The 17376-nt window shown below is 46.9% G+C and overlaps 1 protein-coding gene across 2 annotated transcripts in view; it reads left to right on the top strand.

Moving 5' to 3' along the window:
• ssp3 (short spindle 3) overlaps positions 1-17376 on the top strand; it is a 249820-nt gene that overhangs the window by 125780 nt on the left and 106664 nt on the right. For both annotated transcript variants that reach the window (XM_065424845.1, XM_065424929.2), the window contains exon 25: positions 7130-7279. In XM_065424845.1, the coding sequence (XP_065280917.1) occupies positions 7130-7279 (150 nt within the window). The remainder of the gene's footprint in view (positions 1-7129; positions 7280-17376) is intronic.

Here is a 17376-nt window from a genome sequence, read left to right as displayed (position 1 = left end):
TATATAGCGGTTCAGATAGACTACATTGTGTTCTAAAGGAACAAAATATTAAACATGCCAAGTTTCGGGAGCCTTTATTCAGCCAACGCGGCCCAAATACGAAAACAAACTTTGGAATCCCTGACGTCACGCTGACGTACCGGCGCTGGCGTTTAGGCGCGAAATTCAAATACTGATACTTGGACCTTCATTTTCTCATCTAATATTCAAACTATTTTCTTGAAATGACTGCCTGCAGGTTTCTCAAACAATGCTTTATTAGTCTAAACTGATTTATTGTTTCCCTTTAGTGTCCCTTTAAAAAAAACGGGAATTCTCAGGTATTTTGAATTGTCTAGGAAAACTCAGGGAATTTGTGCTTCAATCAGGGAAAATTGGCTCTGATTTTATTGAAAGGGAACGAAAGTCGCCCTACTGCTGGCTCGAGTAAAAGAGAGGACTCATAACGAATTGTCTTTGACGCCTGTCGTTCGCTGGAGGAGTCGCCTGTGTACAGCCAAGCTAACAACCGATTTTCCGGACGCCCAATTTTTGCGAAATGCCTAATAGCGCGGATGGCTTTGCGGCTTCACCACGCACCCCATAGAGTCAATGTTAAGAACGTCTGTAATTTCAGACGCAAGAACCCTTTGCTGTCCGATTTTCTGGAATTTTTGCCGCTGCCGCAGGTCCCAAATGGCATTAATCAATGCCATAATCGCTGTTTTGATTATCTCACCCCCTCGAGCCAGCGCTCTCGCACGCCGATCCGCCGGCAGCCGTAGCAACACTAGGCTTCTCTGCTTCGACAGGCAACATTGGTCACCGCACCACAAGGTTCTTGCCGTTCGGTGCCGTGTTTTCCATTGAAAGAATTCACCGCTGTCAGTAATCGCACCAACTCCGTCTCCGTAATCCTCGCGTATGGCTTCGAAGCTGAGAAAGCATGACGCATTGCATAATGCTGGTTCCCTAAAGGCAGCTGCGCCTCAGCACATTGATGTTACGCCGTGAAGCGTACGTGAAGTATTGCGGTGAAGCTTAACAAGCGTGGGAAGGGGCAATGGTCACGGGACACAGTACGTATTCCATAATTATACACGTGGCATATGTAATTACTGTTGGAATAAAAAAATTATTTGCATGTGTAACATATATTACATGTAATCCACAGGCTCTCACTCGCCTTGCCGGCATTTGCCCTCGTTGTTTCTTTTGGACCACCAGTGTAGAACCCTAGAAAGTTCTTTTGTGCATATGCTAGGCTTGCGCACACAGATATTTTGGCCAAGTATTGAATTTTTCAGAGTATGGTGCCATCTGTTTAAGGCTGCGCAAGTAGGCCTGTGCAAATATTCGATAATTTCTAATATTCTATGAAACACTATGCTATTTGATAGTTTCCTTCACTTTGTATTTCAGTACTCTGAATTTTCAAAGTATTTCTAACATTCAGACATAAATTTGAAAATGTGTGCGATCCAGTTCTGGTTCAGTGGGCAAGACATATTTCCATAGACAGAGCTCAAAGCCAAGACACTTCTGAAATGCTGAATTCATTTGTTGCTGGCTGATTTTTCAGACCTGCCCAATTAGAACATTCGCGCAGTTATGCCCCTCTCTCAATTGAACCGTTGTATATGCATAGTGCGTGCCAGTGGACTTGCCACTGGTGATGGCTTTGCTAAGTGCACTCGGAAAAGATGGCATTCGTTCAACATAGTTTTCTGCATGGTTGTTCATGTTTCTCTATTCGAATCATGTTTTAGGAACGAAATAAGCAACATCCAATTTCACATGTAAAGTGACTAAACCTTCAAGGCATGTCGAAGAACAATTGTTGCGGGGTGGTGTGCCCAAATACCTGCAAGGACTTGCCGGCGGCATGGTTCTGTTTATTTCTTGTGAGCCTTCATGAGTGAGAGCAACGGTAGCAATGGATCGCCATGTTCAGCAAAAAATTGCTTGTTATCATGCTATATTTTGTCATCACAGTGTTTGTTGGACTCAATCATGTTTAGACGGGTAAGCAGCAAGTATCACGACTTACCCATGTTTTGGTTTGATTTGTTTGCATTGGAGCATGTGAGCTAGAAGCATCTCGCTTAGGTTTTTGATGCCGCTTGCCACCTCTCCTTTGCCTCTTCTTTATAGTGTTGCTCTTGCTTGGATACAAGACTGTACTAGTGCATTGCTGCTGAGGCTTACAAGGACTGATTATGTCAGTTTTATGTGGCTCGTCAAATTGTCGCACCAGCTGTCATGCAGTTCATGTTTTCGGATCTATTTTATGCCTGGCTTCATGCATGTTGAACTGTTGCAAGCTGCTTCATGCAGAGCTGTTGATTTTTTTAAGTACGAGGTTTTTGTTTTGCCTCGTTCGTAAAGGGCTTAAATCACACCACATTTTATTGCAATTACTGCTGGCAAGCGCTTCTGTAGCAGATTTATTTGCTTTGCCCTAGGACATCTTCAATATCGTGGTTGCCAGGCAATGCATCAGAAAAGAAGTAACTCGGGGAAAGGGTTGCTGTTAGTTGCTGCGTATGGTATTGCTGTCCAATTTTCACAGAAAAATTCATCTCATGTTTGAGAAGTCATTACACCTTGTTGCTGTCTAAGCAGACTTACAATGCACAGTGCTTTTTTGCATATATATAATGTGCTCAATTGAATTCTTTCATATTATCTTTTGTGCCATAGGTGTGCAATGCCTATGCTGCAAAGGACTAAAGTTGGCCTTGCCGCCAGTGCCTATCTACCTTAACCGGTTCTGCTTCACCTATAACTATTCTGTAGGGCTTCTTTTTTCCGTAACACTAGAAAAAAATAATTGTGATAAGCTGGTAAGACTAGCGTTGTCCGTTCCTAAGGAAATTTGATATTGCAAAAGCTGCAGCAGGAAGGGCAGTTCGTCGACGCACACAGCAACATTTTTTTTTTTTTGACAGTGGTGCAGTACTAACTGGTGCTTTTTTTCAGTCATGCATTTGGTGACTTGATTAACTAGTCTATGCATTCCCATTAACAAATTCGTAATCTTACTCTTCTTGGGACGGCTATCACGGCACTCTTTCGGTGATGTCGTGTATTCATCGGTAGCAAAATCACTACAATAGGCACTGCCATAGAGCTGTGTGGAGTTGTTTGAGATATAAGCCTGCACCAACGACCTGTGCCTATTATTGATACAGAAACAGTTTTATGGCAATTGTAGAATAAAAAATAAACAATAGAGACATTGCTTTTTTGTCAACAAAAAGAAGTGGCTACTTAACATGAGCTCCAATTCATGTAACTGGGATTCGTCACACTTGTCTGTAGGATGCACCTCGCACGATTATGGATATAGTTGTCACAAACTCCGACGGCATTGTATACATGTCCGCTCTCACAGAGGCTCACGCCTTTCCTGCAGCTATCACCGCTGAAGTAGTGGTCTGGCACTTGAACAAAGGGAAAATGACAGCTGTGAACTTCAGCCATCCTTGCTTCAATGTGTTTTCTGCTACACTGCATCCTGAGTGTACGTCCAAAAGCACCTGCTAGGTGGCCATCAGTGGCCTCGTTATAGGTGGTGCACTGTGCGCATAGCTGCGACCAAAGTGTCGGGCATAATTCAGCGTGTGCAGTGTAAGTAAAATAGTGTCCATGAGGAAAGCTTGTGCCATTAAGAGCCCTGTACTTGCTTTCGTTGGCAATTTGGCATCTCATGGATTCTTGGCTTTTTCAAGAGTGGTACAACTGCTCTGAATTGATCTGCATGGACTTGGCACACAATCCCAACTTAGGCCTCCATATACTTCATGAAGCAGTGCTGGTGAGGCGTAACAGCCAAGGCAGTGCAACTGCAGTGCTGGTATGGTTGTACGAGCGGCTTGTCGGGGATCAGGCCTGAGATGGCCCACACGGATTAAGTCAGAGAAAGGGGTGCAGAAGTTGTTTAAGTTTGCGGGTGAGTAGGCAACAACTACAGCAAGTGCGCCTACAAAATTTGTTTCTTCACTTACTAGATTGCTCTGAATTGATCTGCATGGACTTGGCACGCAATCCCAACTTAGGCCTCCATATACTTCATGAAGCAGTGCTGGTGAGGCGTAACAGCCAAGGCAGTGCAACTGCAATGCTGGTATAGTTGTACGAGCGGCTTGTCGGGGATCAGGCCTGAGATGGCCCACATGGATTAAGTCAGAAAAAGAGGTGCAGAAGTGGTGTTTAAGTTTGCCGGTGAGTAGGCAACAACCACAGCAAGTGCGCCTACAAAATTTGTTTCTTCACTTACTAGATTGAACGAGTTAAGCTTACATGTAGGCAGAAAGCACTAAGCAGAATTTGCACAACATAGCCTAGACTGCAGGCGGACATCATGCAGTCAAGATTACATCTGAAATCTGCACTTCTTGGCATCACAACAATGCGCAATGGGCAGATGCCCCTGCCACCTTGGTCATGGCGAAATTTCAAGTCGCATGAACTACAACTCTGAGCAAAAGTATGTAAATGAACACAGTAGAACTTTGTTCATACATTGAAGAAAGATGCAGTAAAATATGTACTACTAATCATGAAAGTGTATAACCAGAAGTCACTAAAAAAATTGACACTCAACTGTAGTTGACATCTACATAATGCGAAGTGACGCCAGTGTGCGTTGTGCTGGTAGTGCTTGAGCGTCCCGATACACGCATTGTTGTGTTTACGGCATCGACAAGGTTATGTTTGCGCTGCCCGAATTCAGTGTGGGTCAGTAGCTTCCTTGAACGGGGCATTTGGTGGGAAGCTTTCATATGCGCAAATTGTTTTAGCACCAGACGCCGATGTGCGTCCAACTCGTAGGGCTCAAGTGACCCAAGGTGCATGTTGTCATTTTCCTATTATGTGGGAAATGTAAACAAAATCGAGCTGGTGGGCGATACCGGAATATGATGCCTACGATGCCGCCAGAGTGTTGCATGATGCTCCCTTTGCTTCACCTGCAGCAGGAAATGAGGGCATGTTTGGGTTATCGTCTATTGAAAGCGTGCAGTATTCTTCCAAAGGCATTGAAACAGATAAGTGAAGATGTTTATCGCAATAGGGTTGGTGCTGATACAGTCGAACCCACTTATAATGATACTGGTTTTAACAATATATTGGTTATAACAATGAAAAGCTGCTGCAATGTCAGCTTTTGTATGTTTTCTATGGGGAAATAACCTGCTTACTACAATGTCCCCATGATGCATTATCAGTTATAACGATGAAGTCTGGCTGCTGGGTGTCCATGCGGAAAGGTAATGGAATGCGAAATCCTTGAGAGGAGAAAAAAAAAGAAGAAAAAGTGAAACACGAGCCGCTGCATGATTGCCCGCCACCCCAACTGCTGCCGCACGCTTCCCTACCATGAGAGGTGCATGCCAGCATCACGTGTATCTCTCCCTTCGCCTTTCCACCACTCTGAACACGAATGGACTGCACTCATAGCTCTGCGCTGTGCCACCACCTGAAATACGAATGGACCGTGCCAACTGCGCTGACAACGCCGCCAGCACTGCTCCCAGATTGCTCACTGGGTTTATTGCTGGGCCCTCATTTTGCGCAATTATGTTAACAGATTAAGTTGCTCGTGCTTGTCTTTGTTCGCTGCATTGAAGTCGTTCCTGGTCACGTTGCTTCTTAGTCTCGTTTGACTTTCCACCGAAACGGAACACGGCTGATCCACGCGCTGATCATCGGCGATGCACAATATTGCCGGTAAAAAAAAGTGCACTACTGTAGATTTGGAAACGAAGTGCTTCTAACCAATGAGGTAATTGGTGCGAACATGCTTGCATCGGATAATGACAGTGACGGCCACTACTGCAGTGCTGATGCAGTAGAGCAGGCTGCCTCAACATTGTCCCTGCGCGAGGTCTTATAGATGATTCAGTCACTCATGGGCTTGTTTTCGCAAGGCACCTTCTGCTTCACTACGTGGAGCAGCTGGATGCTTTGGAGAATGATGTCGGCAAGTTTCGCGTAAAGCAAGCAAGGCTGACAACATGCGGTTTTCTAGTGCAAGCCAGTGGGAAGTATGTGGCAAGATGCTTGTGGCGATCACGCTCTAGCGTTTCTTCTGGATTTCTGAAGCTAAGATGCTGCCGTGGCAATCTTCCCATATTTTTTAAAAGGTGCCTTTTGGGGCCACTAACGCGATGCCTCAGCAGAGCTCATGTGTCACTTGCCTCCTGTGGCCATTCTTTGCAGTTGTTATAGCAGTGCCATTCTCAAACGCCGACAGCAGCAGCTTGTTAACACGTGATCAGAACGCGCAGAAAGCAGACACAATCAGAAGCCAGATGGAGGAAAGTGGTGGGGAGGAGAACTGGCCTCCCAACTATTATAGTTTTCTCGGAACAGCTATGCCATTCCCCATTTCTTTTCTTTTTCCATGGAACCTAATTATAACAATTATCATTAATAACAGTGGCATTTCCGTGGTACTTGAATATTGTTATAAGTGAGTTCGACTGTAGCCGTGAATGCAGTATGTGATGACCCACAAGGAGATTTGCTAGTACCGGAATAAGAAACTTAGTACGCAGTGCGTTTTCACATGACATGGTCAAGTGGGCATGGCGAGGAAGCTGTTGCAACGGGTGGTTACTGTTTTCGATGGCGCACCTCATGCCTTTTCCTGTGTACATGGGTCTAGCAGCTAAAAAATAATATGATTGCAGTTTGGTGATCTATTGAACATTCGTGCCAAAAAATTGTGTTTTCTAGAAAATTATGAACCAATAAAAAATAAGTCTAACTGTATTTGGTCATTTCTTGTGTTCTTGATTGCAAACGTTGGCACCGAGAAATCGCACATAACAGGATCGTATCAGCGAGGTTCTACTGTATCATATGCTGCTGGCGCGGTAAAAAAAATGAACTCCCATTTCTTGTAAATATATGTAAAACTGTGTTTTTCCTCTGCGATGATTACAAATTCACTAGTACAGATTATAAATTTGTATAGGAGTGCAGATGGGGAATATTGACTCAATTTTGATGAATGTATTGCTGTGAATATGCAGGTGCACATTTGAAGAGGCGTTAAGAACTACAGTCGAGTTGCACGTCTTTAGTTCTTTTTGGGCAATATGTGGGCATACCTGATGTTGTGACTGCCTAATGTGCGCAGGCGGTGCTGGGAGCAGAAGGCATGTCTCTGCAGCTGCGCCACATTGCCAGCTACCTCCTGTGGTACTGTTCCCACTGGGAGGAGTGGGCCCTCCTCCACCAGGTGGTGCTACTCATTGGCCATTTTGCTGTGCTCTCTGCAGACAACCAGGTGTGCTTACTTGGGCAGTTCTCTGCTTGTTTTATTAAATATTATTGCATGTATTTTATTGCACCTTTATGCACCACTGTATACAACACGCAGCGTTAGTTAGCCTTTTGTGAATATTCAAAGCTCTCAACTAGTCAGTGCTGTTCAATATTTGCTTTGGCTCAAAATTCACTATTTGAAGTTTTCGATGTAGAGTTATACCTTGATGTAGCAAACTTTAATCTACCAAAATTCTCGATATAACAAAGTATTTTACAATTTACAATTTCTTGTTTAAAGAACAACATGTATTTGGAACTTCAGTATACAGAAGTGTGTATGCACGATTTCAATATAATAAAATTTCACTGTCGCGATGAAGGGATGCTGGGACAATAAATGGGAACTTGCTCAGACACAGATGGTCAAATGGTTTAATTACAAGCGGCTGCTTGTGAACACACCTTTCAGATCATGCACCGTGCGACCAAGAGCGCCCATCAAAGCCGAGCAGCATTATGTTCGATATAAAGTCCAAGTGTGATAAGATGCGCAATGTACCGTATTTACTCGATTCTAACATGCCCTCGATTGTAACATGCACCCGTTTTCCGTGACCCCCCCAAAAAAAAGGAACAAAAAAAAGCACCTTCGATCGTAATGCGCACCCGTTCGCCGGGACCTAACAAAAGAAAAGTCCTTTACAGTATCGTGGACCTCATTATTTCATACAGAAATACCACTTTCTCTCATTTGGAAAAACAATCATTTACTCTCAATGCACTGAAGTTGCGATAAATAAAAAAAGTTGCAGTTTTGCCTAAAAGGCAAAGCATCTATTGCGATAGCAAATCAGAAGACAGCTATATGAAAAGTAAGGATAGTAGTTTTAGTGACTGCACAAACTTTTAAACATTAACTTACTAATTAAATTAACAAGCATGGTGTCACGTGCGCAGAGGCAAACATGAACACATCTCACTCAACAACCACGGAAACTTTTTATCAGAATCGCGTAGTGGAGGAAGTGCTGTAGCAGAAGCGAGCGAATTGACCTTTGTGTGGCCTCTCGCTTCAACGTGAACTAAGTGACGAGAACACAGTACGGTGCACCTAGATGCGCAGACTGTCTCCATTGCAGATCGCTTTCAAGATGGGGCTGTGTGGCCGTGCCTATGCAGCAGCCGCTGGAGTAGAATGCCTCTCCTGTTTGCGCCAGTCCGGCACGCAAGTTTGGGGAACTCCGAATGCCCGTGATACAGCCCGATTTCCGCCCGTGTCCGCACACGTGATCACTTTCCTTTTAATTGTGGCATCGTGTTGAACACTCGGCGGGTCTTCGCAGTCGACACTTCCATGCTGATAGAGCAAATGCAGAAAACGGGAAGATGGACGGTGGGCTAACGTTAGCATACGTACTACAGCACATGTAGGAAGCTACAGCAGCTAGGCTCGAAGCGCATACGAGGCAGCCATCTTGAAAATGCTGATGGCGATATGGTAGCACAGATTTAGGGTCGTACTCGATTTTTACGCACATGCAATCTTTGGACCTATTTTATTGGGAAAGAAAGTGCGCATTGAATTCGAGTAAATACGGTATGCATTAGGCGCGAGTGGAAGCATGCGAGAGGGAGCCAAGAAGGTTGGCGACTCTGTGAGCACTGTCTACCCCCGCGCACAAGGGAAAGGGGGGAGGAGATCGAGCTGAAGGTAATGCGATCAAGTGCACATGGGTTGGGGGGGGGAGGGGGGGATTGTGGAGGAAGTTGCCACACATGTCCTTTTCTACTGTCGCCATGGCTTTGCATAGCTTTCAGCGTAGCCGAGTGCGTACGCAGCCTGCGCACTCTGTTTTAGTGGTACTCTGCCACATGTGCAAAGATTGAGTGCATCAAGATGGCATGGCATCATGCATTCTGTCTTCTCACATGTGATGTGCAAGAAGCAGATGAAGCATTAGTTTTCTGCTGTTGGCAGTTTTCATGATGGCGTCGTCCCACTGTGGGTGACACTATCAGGTGCGGTGGCAGAATAGACCCAAAAGCGTGGCTGGCTTCGCTTTGTACTGCTGATGTGAAGCTACCATCTGCATAGCCTGAAACCATATCATTTGCCGTCTCTCAAATTCAACACAATAAATTTTTGTCATGTTCAAATTTGCTCTTTCTGATTGCCCGATAGTAATTTGGAAAATATTTAAGGCCACGGCCGTACAGGTAAGAAAAATGCATCATTGACTGTAATTATTTGCAATAAGAATGAATTTAAATACAACAAAACAAAGTAAATTATATCAAGGTTTAACTGTGCTCGAACCGAATGAATGCTGTAGAACCTTGTCGATACGCTCCGGGAAAAGGCTTGAAGGAAAAGGAAAGCAGCAGATCCAACGAGTTGGGATCTACATACAGCAAAGCTTTGTGTGAGTGCATAAAGAGTCAAAGCATGTGTTTGCATTTTTCTGGTTCTTTTTTTTTTCTTTCCCCGCACGGCACCTGCTACGGAGGTACGGAGGCAAGCGCCATGTGGTAGTGGTGCCAAAGCCCAGCAGCAGTGACATCGCACATGCCCTCCGCTCTGCATAAAGGCCAAACTATGTGTGTGCTGGCCAGCACATGATAGGTTGCAGTTGTGCGCCTTGCATCTGTGTGCCTTGCGAGGAATAATGCCTTGAAACTACAAGATGCCCGCCAGTGTGTGTTCACTTAGCTCACTATTTTTGCCTTGGTAGACATCGTGTCATATTTTTGTGAGGCAGTCAGAGCACCGATATATGTCTGAAGAAGACCGCTGTGCTTGCACAGGGCTTTGACGTAAACAGTCATTCTTGCACTACCTGCACGTGCGTAGGTTTGTGGGTGCAGGCTTTTATACTGCGCCAGCAAGCGTATATGTAGTTTGGCCTTAAAGAGTCAATAAAACACGAGTTTATTGTTTTCTGGTTCTTTATTTTTCTTTCCTCGCACGGCTGCCGCTGCCGCCGCAGATGTGTGGAGGCGAGTGCCATCTGGTGATGGCACAAGGAGCCCAGTGGTGGTGATGTCGCACACATCCGCTGCTGTAATTGGTTGGCTTATTCGGCAAGAGAACAGCCACGCAGCACCCACAGTAATGAAAATCTGGCGAGGTTCACAAAGAAAAGCTTCTTTTTTAAAACATACCAACTGGAAAGTGTTCAATCCAAAGTCACTAAAGAATTTGGCAAACTCAACTGTAGTTGACATCCAAGTGATGCGAAGTGTGGCTGGAATTGTTGCAGCACGAGATGACCACGTGTGCTGAGCTGGTGCACTGAGCTGATAAAGCTCGAGATGCATATTGTTTTTGTGGCTTTGGCACGCTTACGTTTGCACGCCTCGAATTCAGCCTGGGTCAGCAGCTTCTTCCTGCATTCTAGAGGGAGGTTCTGACGTGCCCACTGAGTGCAAACGGCACGATATGCCAGTGCTTGTCAAGCTGATGAGATGCGAGTTGTCCTTTTCCTATTGTGTAGTGTTTTAAGACAGCGATGGGAAACTAAAATGAAATCGAGCCGATGGGTGATGAATATGATGCCACCTGAGCAAAACATGATGCTCACATTGCGCCATCTGCGGCGTGCCTCGTGCCTTGTCTTGTTTGCATGTGATCTAGCAGCTGGAAAACATATCACATGATCGCAGTTTGGTGATGTACTAAACGATGGTGCCAAAAGGTCATGTTTTCTGGGAATGCATCAACCAGTAAAAAAAAATGCATAATTAGGTTGGGTCATTCCTTATGCACTCAATCACAAATGTTGGTGCTGGGAAATTGTACAAAATGGGATTGTATCAACGAGGTTCAACTGTACGTTCTATTCTAAACTAAAACCTCATTGATAAGCTCTCGCTTTGTATGAAAAATAATTTACTTTTCTCAAAATAAGTCACTCTGAAGAATTTAAATCTGCATCAACAAAAATATTGACCCTAGCGGGATGCATTTCTCAAACCTTTTTGGCCCTCAAAGTTAAATGTTGTATTAGTGGGATCTTTGCAAGAAAGAATCACAAACTGGTTAGGATGCTATGAAACAGAAAAGAAAGCATGCGTAGACTCCTGCAAATGACCACACACAACAGTATTCAGATCTTTGTCAAGGCAACCTGGCATATTTGGCACAAAATAATGCTTCAAAGAAAAATTTTTAATGTCCTGTCTGCCACATCCACTGCTGCTTTCTGTTGAAGGATCCTGCGGCTTCACAGCCATCAGAGGCACAGTTGCATGAATTTTGTCTCCAGCAGCAACTTTACTACAGAAGTTAGTGCATTGCTGTAAAACTCCCGAAGGCAAAATTTCAACACCATCTGGATTCCCACTTTCTGGTTAGATTTTCTGTATTTCCGGTGCTGGCTATATGCTTAAAGGTACGGTATTAGAACTGTTAAATGAGTCACACTCATCGCATTAGTTTGGAAAGATAATGGGTATTGAATGCACCACTCAGTGAACAATGACAGAAAAATGCCCTGTGTGGAAATGAGTCTCAAAATGCCGAGTCTGGTGTTTTAAAACTATGCTGAACTAATCATGTCATTGGCACCTTGGTGGCCACACAAGCTTTTGTGCACGCTGTGTGCCACATGAATAGATTTCGTTGTAGAGAGAGAGAGAGAGAGAGAGAGAAACAACTTTACTGGTCCATTATGAAATGAAACGCGTTAAGCGTCTGATGGGGTGGCTCCCTCTTCGTGGGCTCCATATACTTCCAGGGCCGCCTGGCCCCTGTGGATCAGTCGGAGCTGGTCTTCCAGGGCGGGGCTGGACAGCATGATCTCCCATCGCTCGTAAAGGGTGGGGATAGCAAAGAGGTTAGTTATGGGTATAGGTGGGGGGTGGTCTATGGAAAAATTGCACTCTCCTATGACGTGCCGAAGGGTGCCTAATGCATTGCAGTGAGGACATTTGTTCTTGTATCTCTCTGGGTATATTTTGTTCTGGAGGCAGGGGTGGGGAAAGGATCCTGCCTGGATTTGCCTGTATATTGTTTGTTCGGCTCTGGTCAAGGAGTGGTGGGGGTGCGGGAATGTCTTCCTGCCGTCCCTGTAATATTTGACTACATCTCTGTAATTTGTGATGGGTTGCCATCCCCTTGCCTCCTCCTCGTTGGCCCAGGAGTTTAGCACTCAGGCCTGTTGATGAGCATATTCATTGCCCTCAACTGAGGAGTGAGCCGGGACCCAAACTAATTCGATTGCTTGTTTAGGAGGCGTAGCTTTACCAAGGATCTTTAGTGCCGCAAGGGACACCCAGCCAGATCTGTAGTTCTTGTATGCAGCTTGGAGTCCATGACGATCTTAGTGAGGTTAGGTTGCAGGAGTGCGAGAGCTATCGCTGCTTCTTCTGCTTCCTCCGAAGACGGAGTGTAGATTGATGCGCAGGTGACCAGCTTTTCTAGCCCGGTGACCACGAGTGTTGCCCTCGTGGAGTGTTTGGATAGAGAGGCGTCTGTATATAGAACAGTGTCGTCTTCCTCCAGGGTCCTGGAGATCGCTCTTGCCCGGGTGTTGCGTCGTCCGGCATGCCTTGTGGGGTTCATGTTGCGTGGTAGTGGTTTGCATTCCAGCTTCTCACTCAACTTTTCGGGTAATTGGTCGTGGCGGGTGTAGTGGGATTCTTGCCATCCTAGCTTGCGGAGGACACTTCTACCCGCCTTGGTCTGGCTCAGGCGTACCCTTTGATTGGATAGGTGGGCTTCTACAAGCTCGGCTACTGTGTTGTGGACTCCCATTTGAAGTAATTTTGTCGTGGATGAATTTATGGGTATATCCAGGGCCTGCTTCGTGGCTTTCCCGATTGTTGTGTCAAGTTGTAAGACGTCCTTCTTGAGGAGCTGCAGGTACGGCGCTGCATAGACGATTCGTGAGATAATAAAGGCCTCAACGAGGCGCAAGGTGTCTGATTCCTTCTGACCCTTCCGCCTGTTGGCCACTCGTCTGATCGTGTTTAAGATTTGGTCTGACGTGAGCTTGATTTTTCTAATCATGGCTGTTGCCTTGCCGTCTGCCTGTATCAGGAGGCCCAGGATCCTGAGTTGAGGTACCAGGAGAATCCGGTTCCCTTCCAAAGTGATTTCTATGTTTTCTGCTTGTTTCCTTGATGCACGTGGTCTGACAATGGTCAGCTCAGATTTTTGAGGTGAACAGCAAAGGCCACATGTCTTCACATAGCTCTTGATCGTGTTAGCCGCTTTTTGGAGCGTGTTTTCCATCCAGCCATCCGACCCTGCCCTCGCAGTCCAGAGGGTGATGTCGTCGACATATAATGCGTGGCCCAGACCATCTATTGATTCGAGAAGCTTGGGCAACAGCAGGAGAGCCATGTTAAATAGGAGGGGGGAAAGGACCGAACCTTGCAGCGTTCCTCTATCCCCCAGGGAGATTGGTTGGGATGTCTCCTCTCCTATTCTGATCCTTGGCGTTCGGTTACGAAGAAAGTCTCGGATGTAGGCAACGGCAGGAGAGCCATGTTAAATAGGAGGGGGGAAAGGACCGAACCTTGCAGCGTTCCTCTATCCCCCAGGGAGATTGGTTGGGATGTCTCCTCTCCTATTCTGATCCTTGGCGTTCGGTTACGAAGAAAGTCTCGGATGTAGTTGTAAGTTTTCACTCCACAACCCGTGTTGCGCAGGTTGCGGAGGACACTTTCATGTGTGACCTTATCAAAGGCACCTGTGAGGTCTAGCGCTAGTATTGCTCGCGGCGTCTGCTTCGTTGCCCGCTTAATTACCCGTTCGTTGAGTTGTACGAGAACATCCTGGGTGCCCAGGTGTTGCCTAAAGCCATACATTGTATCTGGCATCTGATTGGTGGCATCAAGATGTCGCTGCAACCTTTTAAGTACCATACGTTCCATGACCTTCCCCATGCAGGACTTGAGGGATATTGGTCGCATGTTGTCGATGTGAGGTGTCTTCCCAGGCCTTCGGTATGAAGCGGACTTCTGCCTCTTTCCATTCGTGTGGAAGTTTGCCAGACTCCCAGACCTGGTTCACATACTCGAGCAGCTGTCTGCGGGCCTGGTGCTCGAGGTTGTTAAGTAACTTGTAGGTAATGGTATCGGGTCCCGGCGCGCTGCCCCTCTTGCTCTCGGAGATTGCCGAGATCAACTCGGTGTCAGTGAATGGCTTGTCTAACGCTTCATTGGTAGGTCCTGCGTAGTCGGGAGGTGCGATATCACCCTTCTCCGTTTTCAGGTACTTGACCTTCAGGTCGTTGATGAGTTTGTCGGCACCCCCAGTATAGTCGTTGAGGGTGCGCGTGAGGCTTCGATTTGTGGCACTCTTGCTGCTGAGAGGATCGATCAGGTGACGAAGGAGGCACCACGTCTTCCTGGTAGAAAGGGTGCCCTGCAGTCCATCACACACGCTCAGCCAGTTCTCTCTGCACAGCTTGGACGCGTATTCAGCGGCTTGCTTGTTGAGATCGTGGATGCCTTTGCGAAGTTTCTTGTTGTGTCGTTGTTTCTTCCAGCGTCTGGTGAGGCTGTGTCGTGCTTCCCAAAGGTGGGCAAGCTTTGCGTCCACACAGGGTGTCTGCAGTGTGGTCACAATTTTCTGGGTGTATTTTTATACCAGCTCAAGCTGTTCCTTAGCCCATTCCCCATACGGTTTGGTGCTGTTCGTGTCCTCGTCTTCATCGGCTGCTTGCCTTTTTCGAAGTTTGTCCCAGTCAGTTATCTTTGCTGTTCCCATTCGGGCCTTGAAAGTGGGCCCCCTGATCGTATTATTGAGGATATCGTGGTTCGACCCCAGGTTCACGCCTGTGTTCTGTCACGGCATGTCCAAGGTTCCACTCTGCAGGGTAAGGTCTGGAATGGTGTCCCGGGTCGTACTTGTGCCCATGCAGGTGGGAGTGTCTGGTTCGTTGAGTAGGGCTAATGTGTGCTGATCCATGAGGTTCGCCAGCACCCTGCCTCTCTTGGAGCAAAATTTGTAGCCCCATATTGTGTGAGGCGCATCGAAATCTCCGAATATCAATAGTGGTCGGCTGCCCGCCTCTCCCTTGCTGTCGAGTAACGTGCCCTCTTTGTTGAGGTTCTTCTTGGAGGGCCGACAGTATGCGTTGAGTATAAAGATGTTGTCTTTGCTTCCTATGCCTCTGCTGTGAATTTCCAAGAGAACGTGTTCACACCCTCTCTGGCTGGTAATGTGCTGCATTGCAGCTATGTTGCTTCAGACTAGAATCGCTGTGCTTTTCTCACTGGGATCGGTGTATGTGACATACCCAGCGAGTTTTGGTCGGGAGGTCGTTTCTTGTATTGCAAGGATAGCCGGTTTGTGTTCCGCTTTATCTATGTATTGTTTTAATTCGCCTATTTTGTCCTTAATTCCTCCACAGTTCCATTGGGCTAATATCGTTGTATCTTCCTTCATCATTTTACGCCTGGCCACCATCTTGGCTCAGGTTGGTAGTCGTGAGACCACTCCCCATGCACGGTTTCCCATACGGGGCTCCCTTTTTAGCTTTTTGAGTGGTTAGCATGAGCTGGTTGACATTAGCTTCTAGCATGTCGAACTTGGCCATCTTGGACGTTACCAAGCCGATCTGGCTGGCAAGCTATGTGACCATATCGGTGAGGGCTTGAATGGGCTTGGCCTACGCCGGTTCCTCAGATGGACTCGATTAAATTTTCTCTGCCTCCATTGCTGTTACCGGGGGCTCCGGTTGAGCATCCCTCTTGGCAATTTTGCGTTTTGTGACATCCTCGCTGCTTTTCAATTTTGCTAATGCCTCCATGCGTGCAAGAAGCACGCTGATTTGCTAATTTTGCTTAACTCCAAGCGCTTTGAGTTGCATGCATTCCTCACAATCTTACTTGGGAGTCTGGGGAAGGGGAGGGAAATCTTTGTTGCTAAGAGTGAGAGGAGATCTAACTGCCCAGCCCACCTGTTTAGCGGCGTTACTCGATGGTGTCTGGCTCCGGGTCTTCGACCTTGAGCGCGACTCCCGGCGGCGCCCGCTGCAGCTGCTGCCGGCCACGTCACCCGGCGACGACGCTCTTAAGCCCGGCTTTGAGGCGCAGCTGCTGCTCCGCCCTCGTCCGCCTTCACGGGAAAGAGAGTGATTCTGATATCCTGACATAGCTGCTCCCTTCAGACATAGCGGTTTGGAGGCTTCTGTAGACGTGTAGTTGGTATCTTTCCGCTCCCACCGGCGTTTCCGTACCACGTACGGGATCTTGAAGCGAGCTCGGCACACCTTGTCTGCGGTCAAATGTTCTCCTCCACAGAGGTCACACTTGGGGGTACACTTGTGCTGTTCATCGGGATTTCGAGCACCACATCCCCGGCAGATCCGGTCTGCTGGATTAGGGCAAACATCCATGCGGTGACCCAGGCGACTGCACTGATAGCAGATATCTGTTTGTTTTCTGTATAACGAGCATTTGGCGAGCAGGCTCCCGTAACGAACGTAGTTCAGCACTTTGGGTCCATTGAAGGCGATCACCACAGACGTTGTGTTAGCAATGCGGTTGGCCTTTACAGCAGTGGGATTATATTCGTTGACGATGTTCTCGTTGATTTCTTGAACCGTGTCTCCGAGGGGCACGCCTCGTATGACTCCCTTGGTCATGCCATGGGGGGGCGGATTCGTAGGCGCTAACCTCGTGCTCATTTCCTTGGACGACAATATTGGTGACTCCAACGTACCTGTTAGCATTTTCTCTCTTTGAAGTACTGATGACAACGATGTTTTGCTGGTAATTTGGGCATATCACGTCCCGGATCCATTCTTCTTTGGTGACTCCCGCCGCAGTATAAATGGCCCGGCCAACTTCCATATGGCCGACCTTGCTGATATTCAGACCCCCGCGTGGTCTCACCACAATCTTGGTATCGTCTCGGGGCAATGCAGGCATGCACGCTCTCTTGATTAACGCATCTTTGGCGTTGCCGGGTCTATGACCGGCACCGGAGGGTTTCGATTGAAGTGCATTGGGTAGACCTAGGTCTCGCTGACGTGTACAGGACTTGCATTCACCGGCGATGCGCCAGCCCAGGTTCCTGGTTACCTCTTCGGGGTGAATGTACTCCCCCTCTATTTCAACACTCATGGGAGTGGCCATGATGCTGGTAGAATTCGGAATAAT

Source organism: Dermacentor albipictus, chromosome 1 (assembly GCF_038994185.2).
Source record: "Dermacentor albipictus isolate Rhodes 1998 colony chromosome 1, USDA_Dalb.pri_finalv2, whole genome shotgun sequence".
Taxonomy (NCBI): Eukaryota; Metazoa; Arthropoda; class Arachnida; order Ixodida; family Ixodidae; genus Dermacentor; species Dermacentor albipictus.
The sequence above is the reverse complement of the archived record's forward strand: the minus strand, read 5'-3'. Positions and strand labels throughout refer to the sequence as shown.